Raw genomic sequence first — 24,387 nt, 5'->3', positions numbered from 1 at the left:
AAAACGTTTAAACGTAAATTATTAAAAACTTTGATTATTTTTTTAGATGCATTCGTGGTCAAAACAACTTTCTGATGTTCCGGGATCGATGGTCACACTTAATAAATATTTGTATCCGCCATACAGATATTTGTCGTTGTCTGGGAATTTGTGTATCTTAAGCGTGTTTGTTCTGAGCGCCCGACACAGGGTTTTGTTTTATTAATATACTACACCGCGCCGGTTTCGCACGGGTATTTAACAAAAATTAAAAAAAAATACCTAACTTTTTTTGAAAATATAATATAGCCTATGACGCCGTTGACGCCACGTTGGCGCAACGGTCACAGCCATGGATTGTACCTGTTGCGCTGGCGGTTGCGGGTTCGATCCGGACCCTTTCCATCCTCGCCCCAGACTTATTTAGGTCTAGCGAGTCTTTGATCTTTGCGAGTACTTGCTCGCTGGTCTCCTGCTTGTTTTGGGACGAGATTATGAGAGTGTGGTTGGGTCTTTGTTCCACACTCTCTGGTTTAGGTCGGGCTGCGACCTGGGCGTATCTGGTCGACGCCATAGGAGCCAATTTCGTGACCCCTTCTTTGATCGTGTTTAGGGTCTCCTTGACCTCCTGTACCGCCATCTCTGTTTCCAGTGACGGTTTCTTCGACGATGCGGTGGTCCTGCTAGAGTCCCTCAGGGCTCGCAGCTCCGAGGACATGATTTCGACCTTTTCGTTCAAGTCCTGGAATAGGAGGGTCAGATCCATTTGCAGGTGTGTTTGTGTACTGGATGGTTGAGTGTTTGTTACTATTATGCATTGTTTTATCTCATCCAGGTGTGTTTTTAGTATTGTGTCGATGTTTGTGTTTGCTTGCTGCCGGGCGGCTTTCGCTATCCAAGACTAGCGGGATGTTGTCGATTTTGGCAGTGAGAAGGTTCTTGGTCTGTATAATTTCATCTTTAAGTTTCTCTAGGCCTCCTAAGAGCGAGCCTATTGTGGTCCCCACTGCCTTAAGCGACCCCTGGACAACGCTCGTCTGCGAAGTCACTTCGCCGTTAGTCCTAGCCGACGAAAGCACCCTCTGAGTTTGTCGTCCTGATTCGCTTGCACTTCCTTGATGTCACGGATCCGCCGGAAAGGTTCCACCGTCTCGTACTCCACTCCAGCCAGGAGCGTACGGCTCTAGCCTCCCTCAGCGTCTCCACGACATCAGTCTGCGTTTTTTGCATCCCCGAGAGGAGCGTCTTCTTGAGGTCTGCGAGCTCTTTGGCGTGAGCTCTTTCGACCCGCACAAGTTCTTGGGTGTGACGGGTGCGCTCCTTCTCGTGGTTGCACTTGTGCCGGCTGCGCGAGTCCGAGAGTGACAGGATCGTCTCGTATAGACTCTGCAAACACTCATAGGTGGTGGTTTTCGCCTCGCGTTTTATGTTACCGGCGCTTTCCAAGGCTTCCTTGCCACGTTGTAATAGTTTATTGGCCACAGCTGTGACGTGGTCTATCTCAACTCCTGTTCATCTCCTTGGAGTGGTGTAGAGGAGGGAGGTCCTCCTGCTGGTTTCGCTGGTTTCGTTAGTAGTAGGATATTACAGGCTGAAGCTATGCCACCCGAGGATAGTGTAGCTTTCCAACAGTGAAATAATTTTTGAAATCGGTTCAGTAGTTTCGGAGCCTATTCAATGCAAACAAATAATCAAATCTTTCCTCTTTATAATATTAGTATAGATAAATAAATATAAGTGAGAGATCATATATTTATGACACACACTCGGGGAGCGAATCGAACCTATATAATAACTTCTAGAGCAGGATCACTGCAAACTGTGCCAACGTGGTAGTCAATATATTTTGTATAGTTTTGTATCCGACTTTAATATAAAAGGATCATATCAATTCGAAATGACTGTTATAAGAACTGTAAAATACGTGGTGTTTAGGCTCCCAAACAAACAAAATTTAGTAGACTGTTAATACAAGTTATTGATTAATTGGTATTTTACGCGCACGTCATGTTTATAATTTTAATATAATGTGACCATAACCCATAAACACACGTCGCGGTTTTGGAAAATACTAATTACGACAAAAAATAAACTGAGTCATATATTAGCAATTTTATTAAAAATATAGGCTATATGTTACATAATTATAGTGACGTTTATTATAAGCAAATTATTTCTATACTAGTTTTTAGTACGGTTCAAACCGCGTTAATTTGCATAAAAATAAATTATCTACACAAAAAGAATTTTCAATAAAATTTTTGCAAAGAATAACCATTATATATTAAGGGTCAGTTTCATCGGTTGTCGATAGAATTTATCTTGCACATAACTTACGAATAGACTTAGGTACGAGGAAACACTGTTATTATCTAGAGCCTGCTTTATTTCGATTAATAAACTAAAACTTTTATAATTGCAAATAGAAATATCCCATAAATAAAGTCGAAGTTAGGTAAAAAAGAAAAACATATCAGACTTTTATCAGTTGGATACATAGTGCGTCAAATAACTAATCGGCAATCAAAACAGGCCCTAAGACGACTCAAATGATCAAAACATATTATTTGTACAGATTGATAAGGTAATGTCCGGTGACATTTAGAGGGATTTGCTATCTGTCCTGTCAGCTGTCAGACGACGGGCTTTATCCGTGTTCCTGACATCCCGCCTTAGGTGGAAACATCTGAATAATAAATAATAATAAATAAATATTTATTTCCATTAAAATATATAAAGGAAAATCATTACCGTTGGCATCTGCACCGAGCATAATGATAATATAATTTCCAGATGCCAAAAAAGTAAATTAGTTAGGTATAAAAAAGTGCTCGTCTCAGACACGTGACTAGTCATGGATTATTCGATAATGAAAAATTTTAATGTTGTATTAAATTCTTGAATTTATAATTAGGTAATTAAAACAATACAAGTCTAAAAACAAAACGTTAATTGACGCGAGCTCTTCATATCGGTACAGTTAATGCTGGTATAATATTACTCCTATATCTTGCATGAATAATTAAAAGATATTTGTTATATCTCTCAAAATTTCTTAAAATAACCAATTACACATTTTTGGTATAATCTAATATATAAAATTCTCGTGTCGCGGTGTTTGTAGTCCTCCGAAACGATTTGACCGATTTTCATGAAGTTTTGTGTGCATATTGAGTTGGTCTGAGAATCGAACAACATCTATTTTTCATCCCCCTAAATGTTAAGGGCAGTCCACCCCTAATTTTTTTTTAATTTTTAGATAAATTATTTATTTTTTATTTTTTTATGATACAACATTAAAAATACATACAACCTACCAATTTTAAATAGCGTTTAGCGGCAAGACAACGTTTGCCGAGTCAGATAGTAAACTATAATATTTTAGAGATATAAATATAGACGTTTGTTTTAACAAAATCAACTGGTTCGAATTGAATTTTTTTTGTGTTGGATATTTTATCAACCGAGGAAGGATATAGGATAAATAATATTTTAGTTATGTTTTTGGAGTTAATTTCGTAAGAATCGATTTTCATACCAGGGCCCCGGTATGAAAAAAAAAATGAGATGTCGTCTAACGGAACCCTATTGGATTTCGATAGACGACATCTCATTTTTTTTGTAATAACATCATCTAGATCTCGATAGATGGCGTTATTTGATTCGTTTATTTATTTTCTTAGACTAGTAAGCCTTTGTGTATATTTAGACAGCCGATGTGAAGGAGTAAACTTAATTTATTATTATACTAGCTGCTGCTCGCGACGGCGTCTGCGTGAACGCTATACAGCACCAAAAATACCTACGATTATACCTTTTAAAATAACATTCATTTACCCGTTTCTTCTTTACATTTCATATCTACAGAAAAATCTCATAGATGGCGCTGCTTTAATATTGTCTTGTCTACTTATATTCATTTAATTATGTTTATTGGCTTAGTTACTTATATTGCGTGATTTTTATAGTGTGAAGCTAGCTTATATATAGCATGGTTATTATTAACATAGTAACAACAACATTAAAATATGCGTCGTTAGATTACACGTTTTACTGAATGCGTTGAGGAAATAAAGCTTCACTGCTCGTTCCCGGTAGGTTATAGCATGATAATATGTAGCCTATATGTTGACCCGACTTTTTAATAATATTCGTGTCAAATTTGAAGTAAATACATGCGGTACTTTTTGAGTTTATCCCGGACATACATACAGACAAACAGACAAACAGACAAATATTCTAAAAACTATATTTTAGGCTTCGGTATCGATTGTAGATCACCAATCGTTGGAAAAAATATTCAATGTACAGTTTTGACTTTCCTACCATTTTATTATATGTGCGTGATGCGTATGACAATAAAAATTTTCAAGATAATTAAAGACAACAATGACTATCTAGACCTTCAGAATGACCTAGATCGAGTTTGTAATTATTGTCCAGTAAACTCATTTATAAATTTGAATAAGTGTAATGTAATAACTTTCTCACTTATCTCCTTTAAAAAGTTAGTTAAAGCCTACTATCTCACTATGATTAATTAATCAGTTTAGCTTTTTCCAATTTGCATCACTTTTACTTATTTTATCTTCTATTTCTATTAACTTTGTTAAATTGTGACGACATGTTATGTATGTATGTATGTATGTATGTATGTATGTATGTATGTATATATGTATGGATGTATGTATGTATGTATGTATGTATGTATGTATGTATATATGTATATGTGTTTGCATGTAAGTACGTATGCTTTGTATGTATGTAGATATTTTATGTATATATGTCTATGTATGAAGTATTTTTTTTTCTATATTTTTTGAGTAGGGAACGAAAATGCATCATGTTTGCATGCATAATGTTGAATTTACAAATTATACAGATAATTGCGCTGCTACCTTTTCAATGCATATTATCCTATATCTAAAGGTTGTCTGGAAGAGATCGCTACTAAGCGATAAGACCGCCTTTGTACATTACTATCTCTATGTGTAAATAACTGTTTTATGTAATGTTTTTTTTCCGAGTGGTGTGCAATAAAGTATATTCTATCTATCTATCTAACTTTCAGTTGAAAGCGTTTTTGTATAAACTATTATTATAAACTGAATGGTGAAGTGATATCGAGGGTTGATGTGGTAAGAGATCTTGGAGTTATTATTGACTCCAAATTACTCTTTGATAAGTACGTCGATTATGTAGCTAGCAAAGCTTATCGTATGTTGGGATTTGTGCTCAGGATATCCAGAGTTCAAGCATCCTTCCGCCCACACACTTGTACAATGCATTTGTTAGATCTATTCAAGAGTATGCTTCTACTGTTTGGAGCCTTCAGTACGGGTGTCATATTTCAAAACGACCGCATACACGACAGGTACCTAAAGAATGTAACAGCAATTTCTGCGGAAAATTTGAATGTTTTGATAAAACCTATGTCGGCCCTTGACCAGTGTCAGCGAGATCAAGTTCTGTTGTATAAAAATGTGAACCAAGAAATTGACTCGTCATATTTGGTTTCAAAATTTTAAGTGTCCACGTTTAAATTCTAGACATAAAATCACATTTGACATCCCAGCTACAAGATTTTTTTTTTTTATAAAAACATGTTTATTAACAGAAGTTGTGCCCAGTACAATAATTTGTTTATAAATATTGACATTTTCATCTCTCTCTCAATAAATTTAGATTGCATGTGATGAATGCGTAATGTTCGAATGTACAGTATGTGCGAATGTTCTTCTTAATTTAATTTTGTTTTTTGATTTTAATTTAATTTTGATTTTGATTTTAATTGTAATTTTGATCCTTATTTTTTTTATTGTGATTTTTTAAACTTAATTTTTTTATTTGTTTCATAATGCCCGTATTGATTTTTGAATTTCTTTATTGATTACAATTTTCTCCCTCAATGGCTGTTAATCAATTTAGAGTAATGTTTTTAGTATTATTATTAAGTTTTTGATATGGAACTGTTAATGTGAAGCATCTCTTCTGAACTTTGTTATATGTTATTTTTTAATATCGGAAATTATTTTTGGTAAAGTCATACTATTGTGTTTTGTATTTCTGTTTATTGATGTAATATCGTTTGTTTCCAAAATAAATAAATAAATACATGGTAGTTAAAATTAAGTACATTTAAGATTCAGCCTTTAACACCCTTCTCCTAGACCTCGTACTCCATGTAAGAGAAGTGTCAGAGCTCAATCCACCACGCTGCTCCATTGCGGGTAGGCGGATATGTTACTATGAGTAACGATCGCAATTTTATGATAACGACCGGATCGACTGCTTAACGTGCTCTCTTAGGCACGGTGGGGAGACCCACTAAGTACAAATATATAATTTAATCATCATTACAGCCTATACAGTCCACTGCTGGACATAGGCCTCCACAAGTTTACGCCAAAAATAACGTGAACTCATGTTTTTGCCCATAGTCACCACGCTGGGCAGCCGGGTTGGTGACCGCAGGGCTGGCTTTATCGCACCGAAGACGCTGCTGCCCGTCTTCGGCCTGTGTATTTCAAAGCTAGCAGTTGGGTGGTTATCCCGCCACCGGTCGGCTTTTTAAGTTCCAAGGTGGTAGCGGAACTGTGTTATCCCTTAGTCGCCTCTTACGAAACCCACGGGAAGAGAGAGGGTGGCTATATTCTTTAGTACCGTAGCCACACAGTACATATAAGTTAATAATAATTCTTAAATTTTTGATTAATTTTAATTTCAAGCATTTTCATTGCTTTCGAAATAAAACCGAAATTTACACAAAGACGAAACTTTCCACAGCAAATGTTCAAATAGTATTATTATATAATTTATTGTTTACACAAAAGCCTCGCCAGCGAACACCGTTTCAAATGCAAATGCTCAGAGCTTTGTGCTTAAGAAGCTTTAAGCTTTAAAATTAAGGAGAATATGGAATCAACATTATTAATTTGTTTGGTTAAAGATTTGCATATCGAAATTAAAATATGATTAATCGAAAGAAAAAGCTGATTTGGTTCTGTTTTCGAATTTCCGAAATTGAAGATTCGATTCAAATATAATCAAAATGAACTTTAGCAAAAATACTTTAAAATAAATTTTAAAAACGCTTATGTCTCAGCCTGTAATATCCCGTTGCTGGGCATAGGCCTCTTTCCCCGTGTAGGAAATGGATCAGATCCACAAGGACTGCACAAACACCCAGACCACGGCAAACATTCGTACGGCCAATACAAATATTTGTCACGTGTCATCGAACCTGCAACCCCCAGCGCAACAGCCAGAAACCAGTACTGTGATAGTTGCACCAACGCGGCGTTACTTTTGAATGATCGTCGTGGAATATGATTATGATTATTTTAGTTAGTCAGCAATCAGTGAGTATCCGTTGAGGAGAACATGTGAGGAACTTTACATTATTATTACAATGAAAATTTTCAAGGCACTGCTTATAAAAGAATTAGTTATAACTGTATACAAACCTTGTCGTGACAATAACCAACACAAGAATTATCCGATTCGAAGCAGTCGTTCATAATTACGCGCGTACAGCCGTACATACGTTCATTTTTATTTATATAATAGATAATAGAATAGTAAGAATAATTTAACTTACTAGTGCTTCCTGGCGCGTCATAGCTTGTGTTGGTGTGTGCGGCGACTTGCTCAGCGTAGCGGGATTCGATGCACGGTTGCGTCCAGGACTGAGAGGTGATCCAGGCGGCGAGGCGTTCTACTGGACCACCTGTAGTTTTATTAAAATTTCACGTACAATAATCACTGACTAGCTCGTTGGTGCCTTTTGTGTACCCTGCTTTCTACTTCGGGTGTTGTGGAGTTGATTATCCTCCGGAAAGGCTGGACCGATTTTTATGAAATTTTGTGTGCATATCGGGTAGGTCTGAGAATCGGCCAACATTTATTTTTCATAACCCTAAGTTATAAGGGGAAGAGGGATTAAGGGGGTTAATAACGTATATGGCTAAACAACGTTTGCAGGATCGGTTAGTAACGTCAATATTTATTGTTATGTATGTATACTAATATAAAAAATATGTATTTAAATAGGTCAGCTATTAACTAAAACTGTCACTAAGTTGCCTACATGAGGAACAGACGACCGTGTGTATGTTATAAGACATTTATTTTCTTATTATTATTTATTTAGAACCGGACTGGCAGTGATGACGAACGTTCCGTTAGCCGTTTAGCCGTGCACATGTTTGATTCTCGCTGTGAGCCTACATTTGCTTATACCTCCCGTCCCCTTTCCATTCACCCCGACCAACGTGTCCGGTACAGTAGGGTTGTCTCCTGTTTTCTGAATGATCTTTATATTCGATTATACTAATAATCCCGGTCACATGGGTGACCGGGGTTCGATTCCCCGCTGGCGAGTACTTTTTATTTATGTAATATATGATATACACGAAATATATATTATTTATTCATTTACCTATATATAAACAATGTTTCAAAATTAATAATAAAAAATATTAAGAGTGCCTTCCCAACTATAGGCCAATAATACATACTTCATATACCTTATGTTATGGTACATATTCTTATGGTACATATTCTTATGGTACATATTTGATATAACCTTATATTAATAAAAATTATTATTTTAAAGATCTTAATCGCAGTAATAACTCGAATGCTACGCTTATTACTAATTTTTTTAACAATAAATTTTATACTACTGCTATCCGCGACTCTGTCTGCGTAAAATAATATAACCAAATGCCTAAAAGGAGTTTCTCAGTTCTAAGTTTTATGTTTTTGGAAAACATGTGATGAAACACTGATATTTCTCATATTAGGCGGGATAGATTTTGATGGAACTTCAAATGTTGCAACTTGTCTTTAATAGAGCAACGTAGGTTACTTTCATTTATGAAAACAATTTAGGGTTCCACAAAACAAATATTAATTCCTTACCCAAAGTGCTGTTAGTGATTTGTGCGCAAGCCGCCGGTATCTGGCCAGGCGTTGCGTACTGCACCAAGTATGCGAATGTCTCCGTGATGCCGTACCAGAAGAAGGTGGCGAGTTCCAAGGGCGTGTTTTGGAGAGGAGCGCAGGTTCTATGCATAATTCATCATTACAGCCTATACAGTCCACTGCTGGACATAGGCCTCCACAAGTTAACGCCATAATAACGTGAACTCATGTGTTTTGCCCATAGTCACCACGCTGGGCAGGCGGGTTGGTGACCGATGCATAATTATTATAAAGTTATGTAATTTGGTAAAGCCATTTATTAAGGGAGGGCACAGCAGAAATATCTTACAGAAAGTCACAACTAAATAATACTGTTTTTAAGCAGTGTTGTGTTCCTGTGATGAGTAAGGTGACCAGAGCTCCTGGGGAGGGTCGTGGGTAGAGTCAGCAATGCGCTTGCGATGTTTCTGGTGTTACAGGCGTCTATATGCTGCAGTCACCGCTTACCATCAGGTGGAAAAACTTAAATTAGTAGTGTCACGTAGTTACATTTGTAGTTATATTTGTGGTTATACCATGAGTCATACTATGACGTTTTACAGCCTATAATTTTCCTCCTCTTTACTAACCTAAACAACTGTGAGACAGTATTGAGACCAGCCTGCGTCTCCACAAGGTCGATAATTTGGGTCATTGCCTCCTGGATGGAGGATACGCACTGTTCACTGCCTTGCTCTCTCAGGGCTTCGGTTATCACCTCCAGGTACTCTGGAAATCATAAATGTAATTGTTAATAGTTTTTTATTTATAACCAAAAAGGTTTATAAATTAAGTTCGTTATTATTAATGGTAGTTATAATTATGTATATGACAAAACATAAAAATTAGGCCGACCTTAATCCAGACAAATTACTTTTGACTAATTGCCTTGTAGTCTAAGATCCGAACTAGACGTAATCTTCACCCGTCTGCTTAATGGATAAAAATTATAAATTATATCTACTTTGATATGTTAAAGATACGCCAACACGCAATGGAGCAGCGTGGTGGATTAAGCTCCAATCTTTCTCCTACATGGAGGAAGATGCCTCATCCCAATAGTTGGATATTACAGAATCGATCGATGTTAAAGATAAATCGCGAAATGGTGGATTGGAAAATTCCTGGTCAGGCTATATTATATATAAATAAATAAATATCTACACAATACACACACGGTCGTCTGTTCCTAAAGTAAGCAACTTAATGTTTGTGTTATAGGTAATAGCCGACTGGTATATAGCTACATATTTTTTTTCGATAAACGTGCTTATAAATAATACATATATAAATATATAAATAAATATTTATATTACACCCAGGAAGCAGGAGGAATCAGGAGGTGGGAATCGAACCCACAACCCCGGAGCAGAAAGCAGGGTCACTACAAACTGCGTCAACGGGCTAGTCAATTATTTTCACTAACCGCAAACTAAATTTTTAACAGATAACCCAATGTCATCGTATTCACAATGAAACAGTGCTCATTATGATGTAATATTTAAATATTGAACATGTGGGAGAAAGTTTTTTTTTTATATTACTAGGTCGGCAAACAAGCGTACGGCTCACCTGATGGTAAGAGATTACCGTAGCTTATAGACGCCTGCAACACCAGAAGCATCGCGAGCGCGTTGCCGACCCAATCCCCAATCCCCCCAGGAGCTCTGGTCACCTTACTCACCAACAGGAACACAATACTGCTTGAAAGCAGTATTATTTAGATGTGATCTTCTGTTAGGTCGAGGTACTTCCCCAGTCGGGCTGCTCCATATTTTGAGCAAGAAATTCCTGCTGTGCCCTACCTCGGTTTAAAGTAATTAGAACAAAATATACCTGTTTATACCTGCCACGCTGCTTCACTACGGGTTGGCGGATAGTTACCTATAACTTTATAGTTACCTATAACACAAGCATTAAGTTGCTTACCGTACGTACAGACGACCGTGTGTGTATGAAATAGATAATTTATTTTTTCTTAGCTGTACCCTGCACGCGTTGCTATGCTTTTTTTTCTTTTAATTTAGTCGTACCAACTCAGAAACCTTTGTGGGCTCCTGCACAACACTATGCTGAAGGTCATGACATGATCAAATGCAAAGTTTACGATTCTATAAAGGACATACAAACAAAAATTCATTTATATATATAAAATATAACGTTAGTATTTCATTTACTAGTATTAAAGTAACTTAAAAATTATGTCAATTACGTTGTATGAATTAATTAAATTAATTTAATACACACTCATTTAAATTTATAATTATTACGTTTATATTTTGAATTATACAAATTATATTTCGATTTATACAAAGCAGTAAATTAAAAACTAAAGTAAAGACTGAGCGCGGTCATTTTATTCCATATATTTGCAAATGTAGGGTTTATATTGACGTAGGTCCCGCTGTAGTCTCTCTCGAGCTTATTCTGTGATTTTTAGTTAGTTTTTTTCTTTTTAAATCGTAGTTTCTTATTAACTTCAATTAATAGCAGAGCAATAATAAAAGCAATATCCCTTTCATTATCAGGTTGTCTGGAAGAGATTGCTTTTTAGGAATAAGACCGCCTGGTTGTACAATTTGTTACTATAATTGCTTGTAATGTAAATTTTAAATGTGCAATAAAGTATATTATTATTCTTTGACGGTTAGCAGGAAAGTGGACATAAGGTTCCAATCAAACAACTAATTGCAAATTCATGCGACGTTTCCATCCTTTATTGTACCATCATCAGGCATCTACAAAATACAAACATTGAAGAAAGTTGTACAACCAATTAATCCATAACAAACACAAAACAAAAAGAACCATTATTATTATTATTAATTAAATTTCATTTATTGTAGTTTTGTCAATTTGTGTTGTTGGGTGAAATAATGTATGTTTGTGTGTGGTGAGATTATTCAAAATAACAAAAGAGAGGTTATGTTATAGGTATATCTTTTTGACTAGGTAATTGACGCCGCCAATTAATTCTGATTTCCAGTCAAAATCAATCAAAATCAAAATCAAAAATTAGTTCATTCAAGTAGGCTTCAAAACCACCTTTAAAACGGTTATTTCAGTCATTTCACGGTATTCGTGTGAAGTAGTCGTGTTTTTGTTTAAAGTTGTTTACAAACGAATTGAATAATAATAGTTATCGCCGTGCGGTCCGGGTCATCGTCGGGTTTTCTACCTGGCGGCCGGTGCGTAGCGGCGATAATAAATAATAGTTGTTTACAATGAATCCGGACACAAACGTTACTAATGAGAATGACATGATCAATACAACGGAGATTTGTAGTAGTCCAGTAAATGATTTGCTACCAATAATGGATGAGAACTTATACCAAGAAGACGGAATTATGGAATATTTGTCGGAGAATACAGAGGAGATAAATTTAAGGGCAGAAAAGAGAATGAGAATAGAGGATGAAAGAGAGGTATGGTCTACAGTAATTAGAAAGAAAAAAAAGGCAAAAGCTTCGATCGATAAAATTGAAGTATATATCACTAGTTCAGAAATTCTACCGAAACAATTCGCGATAGCAAAATTACTAAAAGAAAATAATATTATTGGCATAGAAAACGTTAAACACATTAGTCCCTATAAAATACGTTTGGATGTATTAAATGAAATTAATGTTGAGAAAATTAAAAATTGTAAAGTTTTTATTGATAAAGGTTGGAGAATATACAAAGCAATGGAAAAAGATATTTCATACGGTGTCATTAAAAATGTTGACTTAGAATTGTCAGAAGATGAGATAGCGCAAAATTTGTCATGCCAAAATAACGTCGAAATAGTATCCGTTCTTCGTCTTAAGCGACGTGGATCTTCAAGTGAAAGTGGGTGGATTCCGAGTGAGTGTGTTCGTTTGGGTTTTAGAGGTAGCTATTTACCGTCTTCTGTTTCTGTTGATGGTTTAAAAATAAAAGTAAACCCTTACGTATTTCCTGTTTCTCAGTGCTCGAAATGCTGGAAATTAGGTCATATGGCCAAAAGATGCCCATACACTAAAATTGTTTGCCCTAAATGTGGTGGTATGCATGCCAATTGCGAAACGACAGTGTTTAAATGCATCAACTGTCAAGGCGATCATATGGCCCTATCAAAACGGTGTCCAGTTTTTTTAAAGGAGAAGAAATTAAGGGAATTAATGGCAGAATATAATTGTACATACAAAAAAGCTCTTACTGTCTATGTACCTCCAACCCCTGATGTAGTCGAACCAAAACCTGAATTTGACTTTTTTAAATTTTCGATGAAAAAAAATGAATCTAATACGGAAAGAAGGTTATTTGATAATAACCCATCAAATAGCAACGAAAAAAACAAAGAAACGCATGACACGCCGACTTATGCTGAAATCCTTAAAGTTGAAGCTGATTTTCATAGAATTTATGATACGATTATTTTACCTGAAAACAATACTGTCAACAAAACGAAACATTCAAGAACTAAAAAAAGAAGAAATATAGAAAGTGAGAGAAGTGAATTTACAGGCGACATTTTATTAGATTCAATGGAAACTGAAAAGGAACAACAACCAGATAACAAAGTAAAATTTAAAGAACTTTTTATTAGATTAAAGGATATTATATTTATTAAGGAAATATCTATTCAGGAAAAAATATACATGTCAGTGAAATGTTGTTTGGAATGGTTAATATTGTTAGCTACAGAATTTATATCGGAAAGATCTTTATTTAAGCTAGTTTATGATTTTTTTGTAAATAACAATGGATAAAAACAGTAGAAATCTAAAACTAAACATCATTCAATGGAATGCTCAAAGCATCAAATCTAAGATATTGTCATTTCAAAATATCCTTGTTCAGGAAAAGGTACATATTGCTGCTGTTAGTGAAACGTGGCTTGATTCGAATACAATTTTAAAACTTAAGGATTACAATATTTTTCGAGCTGATAGGTCTGATTCTTATGGAGGTGTTGCATTGTTTGTACACAGGTCAATTAAAGCAGAACAAATGGTTCTTAACGCTTTGGATTCTTCTATAGAGATGGTCGGTATAAAATTATTTAATTGTGATGTAATTAATAATGTTATATCAGTATATTGTCCTCCTTCGGCTTGTACAACACAGCGAATGTGGGAAAACCTGTTTTGTAAATTGAATAAAAAGTCTCTTATTCTTGGCGACTTTAATGGTCACCATACGCATTGGTCCAATAAAACCGATACAAGAGGGTCGCAAATTTTTGAGGCACTTATTGATCATCCATTTACTCCCTTGAACGATGGTAGCCCAACTCGGATACGTTTAGTCAATGGCGCGCTCCATATCTCTAGCTTCAACCGACATATTTTTAAAATTTATCTGGAACACTATAAATGAAACGTTAGGTAGTGATCACCTATTGATAAAAATTTCTTCCGAAATAAATGTTTTACCTAGTATTGTTCATCGGCGTAACTATAAAATAGCAGATTGGGGGTCGTATACAAATTTCGTGGAATCATTGTTTATGGACTTTAATTTTAATGGAAATCTACAAATATGTTACGATAATTTTACAAAATTTTTAAACATAGCAGCAGACCAATTTATACCTTACATAAAAACGAGTTTAAATCCTACTAGTAAGTTTCGTCCTCTGCCATACTGGAATGCTGCCCTTTCTAAAAAGGTGGCAGAACGTAGATTAGCCTTAGCCAAGTTGAGACGTAATCCTATACCTCGAAATCTGGATAATTTGAGAGATAAAGTTCGCGAAGCGCAAAGATCTTTTCGCAAAGCGAGAGACGAATCTTGGCACACATTTTGTGATTCTTTAAGCGAGTCGTCCAACCAAAGTGAAATGTGGTATAAATTGAGATGGTTTAAGGGCAAAAGAATGCCAAGTAATTACGTTAATAGGGATAAAGTAATTAATCTTCTTAAAAATCTTGCACCCGACTATGTATCTCCTGCTATGCCAAGTTTTTCGTCACATAATTCTATTTTAGAAACAGAGATTTCCCTTCATGAACTAAACAGTTGCATCAAAAACAAAGACACCACCCCGGGCAGTGACAATATATCTTATTCCATGATCAAAAAACTTCCATTAAACGCGAAATTTATCCTTTTAAAATTGTATAATTTAATTTATTCTAGTGGGTTCGTACCTAAACAATGGAAAGAGATAACTATAGTGGCCATACCGAAACCAGATAGAAACCCGAATTCTGATTCGTCGCTGAGACCGATATCGATGATATCCTGTATATGCAAAATTTTTCATGCCATTTTAATAAAAAGATTAGAGTGGTTCATAGAAAAAAATAACTTTCTATTATCATCAACTACTGGTTTTCGGAAATGTCGCTCCGCGTTAGATAATTTGTCTTTACTCGTTACTGCTATTCAAGTCGGTTTCTCGAGAAGATTAAGCACTATAGGTTGTTTTTTGGACTTGAAGGATGCGTATAACAACATTAATATATCGGTACTCTTAAAAAAGATGGATAACTTGAACGTGGGTAGTAGAATGTGTCGGTATTTGTGGAATTTTTTAAATGATAGATTATTAAAAATTAATATAGATAATGAGTTTATTAGTAGAAGATCCAGTAACGGTTTAGCTCAAGGAGATCCTTTCTCGCCCTTACTTTTTAATATTGCGACCCTCGAACTATGTAAAAATTTTTATAATAATTCTATAGCTATATCCCAATATGCAGACGACTTTGCATTATATATAACTTGTGAGAACGTTGAGAGAGGTACGCAACAACTCCAAATAGAAATTGAAAAATTCGTTAATTCCGCTTTACAGTTAGGACTTTGGGTATCTTCAAGCAAAACTAAAATTTGTGTTTTTAGTACAAAAAATAGAAATGAAATAGCAAATATATATGTCGATGGATTAGCTCTCCAGCAAGTTGATTGTATTAAATATTTGGGATTATGGTTAGATCGCTCGTTACTCTGGAATAGGCATATAAATGAAATAAAAGAGAAATGTTGTAATATATTTAAAATGTTTAAAGTGTTAGTAGGTTCCGGTTGGGGTGTACATCAAACATATTTGAGATGTCTTTATTTATCGGTGGTACGTAGTCGTTTGGATTATGGCAGTTTCTTATATGCAAACAGTAGCAATACTCAATTGAACAAATTAGACCGTATACAAAATCAATTTATGCGGATTATTGGTGGTTTTATAAAAACTACACCCATTCATGTAATGGAATATGAGCTTTGCCTTCAACCCTTGAGTGTAAGGAGACAATTTCTTGCTGGAAAATATTGGTTTAAACATATGTCATTTTTACAAAACAATTTTTCATTACTGTTAAATGAATTAAGCCATGTTTGTCAAACTAGATCTTGGAGACGTAAAAAGAAACCCTTATTAGCAATTACACACGACCAGTATAAATCTATTAGTTTCTGTAGAAGTTTAAATTTAGAATGTTTCTCGTTAGATACTTGGGTCAACAATGTGAATTTAACCAATATAATTGAATTTAATATTACTGGAGTGGATAATTCTAAGAAAAGTTATAATGCCTGTGTGTTAAAAGATATATGTGTAAATTATGTAAATATTAAATATAAAAACTATTATAAAGTTTATACGGACGGATGTAAAGGAAAAAATGTATCTGGTATGGCTTTTTTCGATTTGCAAACAGGGATGTCAGCTAAATTTAAAATAAATTCGGAGTTTGTGTCGATCATGCATATGGAATTAATAGCGATAGCAAAAGCAATAGCATATATTGATTCATTAGAACCGAAAAATTATGTAATTTTGTCTGATTCAAAAAGTGCCCTTCAACATATTTTGAAATGTACAAGTATATGTCGAGGCGCACCTATCGCTTATGAAATTATTAAATCCATTCAAATTATTCAGTCTACAGGTAAAGTTTTAAAACTTCAATGGATTCCCTCACATGTAGGAATACCTGGAAATGAGGAAGTAGACCGGCTTGCAAACGAGGCATGTTCGGATGGTATAACACATTCGGTTCTTCCATATTTCAGTGAGTTATTTAGTTTAGTTAAAAGAAGATGTACTGATAGCTGGAAGGAATACTTTGATGCTAGGTCACTCAGTAAGGGCATATGGTATAAAACCATTCAACCGTCACTTCCTCATACACCATGGTTCACAGGCATAAAAATTAATAGAAATAATCTTGTTGTGGCTCTCCGACTCCGATCTGGACACATTCCCCTAAATGGTTTTGCATATTTAGTTGGCAAGTCTCCAACCCCAAAATGTTTAGAATGTAATGTAATTGAAGACGTATACCATGTTCTGATCGAATGTGTTCGCGTTGAGTCGGAGAGGTGGGATTTTTATATTAAATATAATATTAACTTGTTCGATTTGGGTCTGTGTAATGTGATTTTGAGCAATCCATTGTCAGCAGAGGCTGTAATGATGTATAACTTGTACAAACTAGTAATAAAGCGTAGATAAGTTTAATATAAGCCCCTATGAGGGTGACATATTCAGTGTATGAATAAACCCTCTATAAATAAATAAAGATTAAAAAAAAAAAAAAAAAAAACGGTTATTTAAAGATTAAAATTATGTTCGTTTTTGATAAGTTGCAGGTTGCTGGTGTTGCAGGCGTCTATATTCTACGGTAATTAATCGCTTACTATCGGTGGGCCGTAAGCTTATTGGCAATACAGTCGTATAAACAAATTAAGAGAATGCCTTTCCAAGCCTAAGTGTAATAATTACCTATACAATAGGCAAAGTTTTTTTTTAATATTATATTTTTTCTTGTATTTTTTAATTTTTTTTTTTTTATCTATAATCTATAATCTATAATATATATAAAAGCGAAAGGTCACTCACTCATCACGAAATCTCCGAAACTATAACACCTAAGAACTTGAAATTTGGCAGGTAGGTTCCTTATAGGGCGTAAACATCCGCTAAGAGATGATTTTATGAAACTAGACCCCTAAGGGGATAAAACGGGGGTTGGAAGTTTGTATGAAAGTCCTATGTTTTTGAAGTAAGAGACTTGAAATTTAAAATATATTATGCTCTTTAGATGGTGAAAAGATGTCCAAATAATGTATCTTTAGAAATCAACTCATCACTTAAAACGGGGGATGGTAGGTTGACTCCCTCATCACCAAATCTCCGAAACTATAACAGCTACAAACTTGAAATTTGGCAGGTAGGTTCCTTATAGGGCGTAAACATCCGCTAAGAGATGATTTTACGAAACTCGACCCCTAAGGAGATAAAACGGGGGTTGGAAGTTTGTATGAAAGTCCTATCTTTTTGAAGTAAGAGAGTTGAAATATAAAATGTATACTCTTTAGATGGTGAGAAGGTGTCCAAATAATGCATCGTTATCTATATATATATAAAAGAGAAAGGTAAATAACTCGCGCATCACGAGAACTCAAAAACTGCTGGATGGTCTATCCATCCAGTTTGGACAAAGATAAAATTTGGCAGGGAAGTAGATTATAGTTAGCAGACGTCCGCTAAGAACGGATTTTACGATATTCCACCGCTAAGGGGGTTTAATTGGCGTTGATAGTTTATATGAAACATATATAGCCTGAAAACAAAACTAAAAATGTGGTGTATAGAGAGGTTTTATAAAAATAGCTATTAAATTATACTAAATTGTGCCTTTTAAAAAGTTACTCAGTTTGATTAGCATTTCAAGTGACTGAAATAAAAAATAATAATTTGCGTTCACCATCTTAATAGTAATGCCTATCTTCATAACCACGCGGACGTAGTCGCGGACAACAGTTAGTGTATTATAAAACAAAGTCCCCAAAAGTGTATGTGATCGATTCGCTCAAAATCTACAGAGCGGATTTTCATGCGGTTTCACCATTGGAGAGAGGGCTCCACCACTGGCAAGAAAGGTTTACGGAACGGCTAAGCCGATTTTGATGAGAGTTTCACTGGAAATTTACCGGGAAAACTTTGTGACACACTAATTTCAACGCGGGCGAAGCCGCGGGCACAGCTAGTATTATTATAAAACTAGCTGTCCCCACAAACGTTGTTTTGCCATATAAGTTATTAACTTAACCCCCCCTTTTAACTTGGGTATATGAAAAATAGTTGTTAGCCAATTTTCAGACCTACCCGATATGCACACAAAATTTCATAAAAATCGGTCAAGCCGTTTCGGAGGAGTATGGTAACAACATTGTGGCGCGAGAATTTTATACATAAGATTAACCACGGCGTGTGTACGTCAGACATATTATATAATTATAACCGTCGTATTTTTATATGATTAAAAATAAGCCGTTTTAATATTGCTCGACAAAATGTGCTCGTTCAGTATTTACGAAGGATCAACTATTATGATTTCAAAATGGAATAATGAATATGAAAACCAAGTTTTAATAAAAAAAACAATTAATCGCACGGCACGCGCTGTCAGCTTTTCAATATGTTAGTGAAAGCAATTTTAAAATTTATACACAGTTTTATAAAACAATATGTTTTAAAAACGTTTTCACAGTTAAATAAATTCGAATAACGCGATATTTCACGTTAATAAAATAATTTTAGTTACATTATAATTTTAGTATATAGGTTTTATAAAAGTACAAATGTAAATGTTTACTAAAATATTGAACACTGTTTGTTTATACTGTGATGTTTTATCACTATTTACTAGCTGGACCCGCGACTTCGTTTGCGTGGGCGACTCCATCTGGATACTCGTTACTTTTTTTAAAGGCGTGATCCTTATCCTTCCTGGCATGTATCATTTCACAAATAAATATATTATTTTTGAATATCATATCAAAAATTGACCGCTCCAGCGGGATTCGAACCCGCGTCTCCGACTGACCGTGTCGGCGCTCTAGCCAATTAAGCTATGGAACGATGTACCCGCTAGAGCGAAATTTTTGATATGATGATTTTTATTTTCGGTTTAAGCGACACGGTCAGTCGGAGACGCGGGTTCGAATCCCGCTGGAGCGGTCAATTTTTGATATGATATTCAAAAATGTTTAGAATTCCTAATGTGAGGGTAACACAAAAATAAAATCGTTCATATTAAAAATAGCATGGTGTCGTCTCCTGTCAAAGATTTTCATTGTAATATGAAACTTTGAATAGTTACGGGTCTCTGTAAAGAACTCACTATAGACGGCGCCACGGTTCGCTTAAACCGAAAATAAAAATCATCATATCAAAAATTTCGCTCTAGCGGGTACATCGTTCCATAGCTTGATTGGCTAGAGCGCCGACACGGTCAGTCGGAGACGCGGGTTCGAATCCCGCTGGAGCGGTCAATTTTTGATATGATATTCAAAAATGTTTAGAATTCCTAATGTGAGGGTAACACAAAAATAAAATCGTTCATATTAAATATATTATTATTATCTTATTTTAGCCGTTAAAGAGACAGATTCAAATTTTAAATTCGTTTGTTTGTTTTTAGTATCTTGTAATTGTATGCACTTGAAAAGCACAGTTATTTTGAAATCACAAACAGACACTTTAATTTTGTTTATATGTATTGATGTATAATGAAAGTATATAATAATACATACAACGTATTTTCAATGTTGTTTTCATATGATTTCAAATACAAAACATCATCAGTATACCTTTTCCTGTTGTATCTGTTCTGTGCCTTAGTTAATTTATATACCTGGGAAGTCCTCCTGGGCGTGAAGCGGTCCACTGTCGGAGAAGGCAACTGTGATGAGGTGAGGGTACGCCAGACGCATCCACGTCGCCATACTGCCCGCGTAGGAGCAGCCAACAAGAGCCACATTGCCTGACCTTGGAATATTACATAAGTTGTTAAGCTTTAAGGGTCGTTATGAACAATTTATTATAACTAGCCCGTTGGCGCACTTTGCAGTGACCCTGTTTTCCGCTATAAAACGAATTACAATTAAATGCATGTCGGAACTTCTGATCTTCTAATTCGTTGGAGCTTCTAAAAAATCTTCTCATCCGATTCGAAATAAATCATGGCAATACATACATATTTCGGAAAAAATTTGAAACATGTAGACTAGCTTAGTTAAAGCCATACTTCTTTGTCAGAAAAAAAACCCCTTCCATTAGAAATTCTGTCACAGTATGACTTATCCCTTCTATCAGAAATTCCACCACGATGACTTTTTAAAATAAAATAAATTCTTAAAATTTTCGTTTAAATAAAATTTTCTAGAATAAAGTCACTAAAGATGTTTAAAGGTAAGATGTGAAGTTGGAGAGGTTCCAAGAAAGTATATCAACGTTTCAACCGTTCCATTCATCTCTGAAAGCAATGCCAGATAACTTGCTTGTCTTTGATACATATATAATAATGAAACATTATATTGAAGTTCAAAATTTATTTGTTTCGCTCTTACATATTGATATAAGACAGTATTTAGATTGTTTAAAGGTGGGAAAAGTAATTGCAGATTTTTTTAACTGGTGGTAAAAAAATTTTTAATGATATGAGTCTATTTTAGAAATACAGACTTATTGAAGTCAGACCATTAAAAAAAAGCCGTAATTCTTCTAAAATTAATGTGTGTTTATGCGTGCCCAAAACTATCGTATTGAATTCAGAAAAATCCTGATTCAAATATGGTAGAAAATAGTGTCGAAAGAGTTTAGCCAATGGTCTTATACGTACTTTTTTACTTAGTCTACTTAGTTATTACTGTTTACTTAGTTGTATCCCGTGGTTCCACATGTATTAATTAGAAATATATATAGCGTTCCACAGTAAATGATTGGGCTATCCAACAAAAATATTTTTTTTCAATCCAAACCTAAGTAATTTGTTTCCAATAAATGCCGATTCAGAACTAGCTCGCCGAAAATTAGGTAAACATTTTTTTTTTATATTCAATTTTGATTTTCGAGAAATCCTAATTTAGAACTATTCATCATCGTTATCATCATCATCATTTCAGCCTATCGCAGTCTACTGCTGGACATAGGCCTCCACAAGTTCACACCAAAAAAGGAGCGAACTCATGTATTTTACCCATAGTCACTACGCTGGGCAGGCGGGTTGGTGACCGCAGGGCTGGCTTTGTTGCACCGAAGACGCAGCTGTCCGTGTTCGGCCTGTGTATTTCAAAGCCAGCAGTTGGATGTTTATCCCGCCATCGGTCGGCTTTTTTAGTTTCAAGGTGGTAGTGGAACTGTGTTATCCCTTAGTCGCCTCTTACGACACCCACGGGAAGAGAGGGGGTGGCTATATTCTTTAATGCCGTAGCCGCATAGCATTTTAGAACTATTAGTAGCTAAAAATGATTCCAAAATATTTACTAATTACTAATATAGTTATACTTACTTGAATCTGCCCTGTTCAAAGTTGTCACTCTTCACGTACTCTATGAACTGAGCGAGGTCAGCCAGCGCCTGGTCTACGTTGAGGTAGCGGAGTTCTGGTACTGTCGTTCCACTTGAACAAATGAATACACATTTAACAGTGTTGGTCAAGTTTTGTTACTATTTTATGTAGATAAGATTACAATAACACTTGCAAATTAAAATCATAATCCTATTAACCATTTTAATTTATAATGTAACTAGTTTCTGCCCGCGATTTCGTCCGCGTGAAATAGGAACGATTTTGTTATACATGATTTATGCGAAACTGAAAAGAAAAAAAAAAAAACGATTTTGAAACATTCTTCACATTGGTGCTCCGCTTTTATTGGTCTTAGCGTGATGATATTCCTCGCTAAATGGGCTATCTAACACTGAAAGAATTTTTTAATTTGGACAAGTAGTTCCTGAGATTAGCGCGTTCAAACAAACAAACTCTTCAGCTTTATAATATTAGTATAGATAAAGCCATAGTGATTCTAGTCTAAAGGAGGAGATTCTCAATTTGACAGTATTTTTATGCGTTGTCTTTATGTGTTACGTCATGATTTTTACTGGATTAACCGATTTTGATGATTCTTTTTTAATCGAAAGCTGATGCCTGTTCTATGGTTTAGTAATTTGATCGATATCTGATGAGTACCTTTTAAGCCCCTTTTTTATCGCTAATGTTGCGTATCTAATTGAGTATTGTGCCGATTATCTTTGCATCTGTACTTGTCGACGTAATTGAAGTCGTTTTTTTTGTCGTTTGTGAGCAAACACAACTTTTTGTTTATTATTTTGATCATCTGCTTTCTCTCTAAGTCGTCTGTTTATTACTTACTAATATCTTTCTCAGCTTCGCACGGGAATTTAACAAAAATTTCAAAATATATTTTTCCTAATTTTTTTTGAAATTATAATAGTCTACGTCACCCGAGGATAGTGTAGCTTCCCAACAGTGAAAGAATTTTTCAAGTTCAGTAGTTTCGGAGCCTCTTCAATGGAAACAAACAATCAAATATTTCCTATTTAAAATATTAGTATAAGCAATAAAAGAAAATCCTTATATGTTATAATGTCGGAGACACATATTTGATTTGCGCGAATATAAATTTAGCACAAAATTTAATGAAACTTTAAGAAATGTATAAGTACAATTCTTTATTCTAATAAAAAATATAATGATTTATTTCAAGCTTTGTAAATGTTTGTTTTTTTTTTTATATCATTAGGAGGGTAAATGTGATATAGTATTATCCAATTATTCTCCCGGTCACATAGCGTCTTCTTTAACTGCGGGTCATTTGGACAATCAGCAATTAACCTGCGCTAGGGCTGACGCAGTGAAAAGTTAATTCCGTTCTACTTCAAACTCATGTTAGATATAACTAGTTGACCCCGCAACCGTTGTTTTGCCATATATGTTATTAACCCTCCTAATCCCCCCCCCCCTTATAACTTAGGTGTATGAAAAATAGATCTTGGCTGATTTTTAGACCTACCCGATGTTCACACAAATTTAATAAAAATCGACCCAGCCGTTCCGGAGGAGTATGGTTACGTTCTCGTGACACAAGATTAAAGATATATATTATTATGTTCGTACAAATCTCCACAGCTACATTTTAAATTTTTGAAGCAATACAAAACGATAAAACAAAAGCCAATTTCGAATTTTACGTTATTTAAATCTCACTTTTTAGGTAAACAATGTAGACAATGTAGACGAAGTTCAGTTAAAGTAGTAAAAACTAATGTACGACTAAAACAAAGCAAATTATTAGTTGTCTCTTAAGGCGGTTTACGGACGATAGTTTTACTTGATAACGCCATAAAGAAACATTGATGAAAATTTGCATACATTTATGAATTAAATTGGATTATTATCACTGAATTATTTCGTGTCACAGGCCAACGCTTGGGCCGATCGTGCCTCTCTATTACTTGTTCCGCGCTCTCGCTTGCACGCTCAGGCTTAAACGGAACGTGACACTTTTCGCCGGCGTTCATCGATTCATAAGACGTTAATCACGTCAAAAAGCAGAAAGACACGAGATATTTAGAAATAAGCAACGCTCAAATTGTTTGCAGTTTCCAACGCATATCTAAGTTGTAATACCGTTTGTGACATTGCAAATAAACATTTGGAT

The 24,387-nt window shown here is 35.0% G+C and overlaps 1 protein-coding gene across 1 annotated transcript in view; it reads right to left on the bottom strand.

Moving 5' to 3' along the window:
• LOC123667377 (putative serine protease K12H4.7) overlaps positions 1 to 24,387 on the bottom strand; it is a 56,367-nt gene that overhangs the window by 3,156 nt on the left and 28,824 nt on the right. The window contains exons 4-8 of the mRNA XM_045601288.1: positions 22,215 to 22,325; positions 20,559 to 20,692; positions 9,537 to 9,675; positions 8,905 to 9,050; positions 7,580 to 7,708 (exon numbers count right to left, since the gene is read on the bottom strand). Coding sequence (XP_045457244.1) covers positions 7,580 to 7,708; positions 8,905 to 9,050; positions 9,537 to 9,675; positions 20,559 to 20,692; positions 22,215 to 22,325 — 659 coding nt within the window. The remainder of the gene's footprint in view (positions 1 to 7,579; positions 7,709 to 8,904; positions 9,051 to 9,536; positions 9,676 to 20,558; positions 20,693 to 22,214; positions 22,326 to 24,387) is intronic.

This window comes from Melitaea cinxia, chromosome 28, assembly GCF_905220565.1.
Source record: "Melitaea cinxia chromosome 28, ilMelCinx1.1, whole genome shotgun sequence".
Lineage (NCBI taxonomy): Eukaryota > Metazoa > Arthropoda > Insecta > Lepidoptera > Nymphalidae > Melitaea > Melitaea cinxia.
The sequence above is the reverse complement of the archived record's forward strand: the minus strand, read 5'-3'. Positions and strand labels throughout refer to the sequence as shown.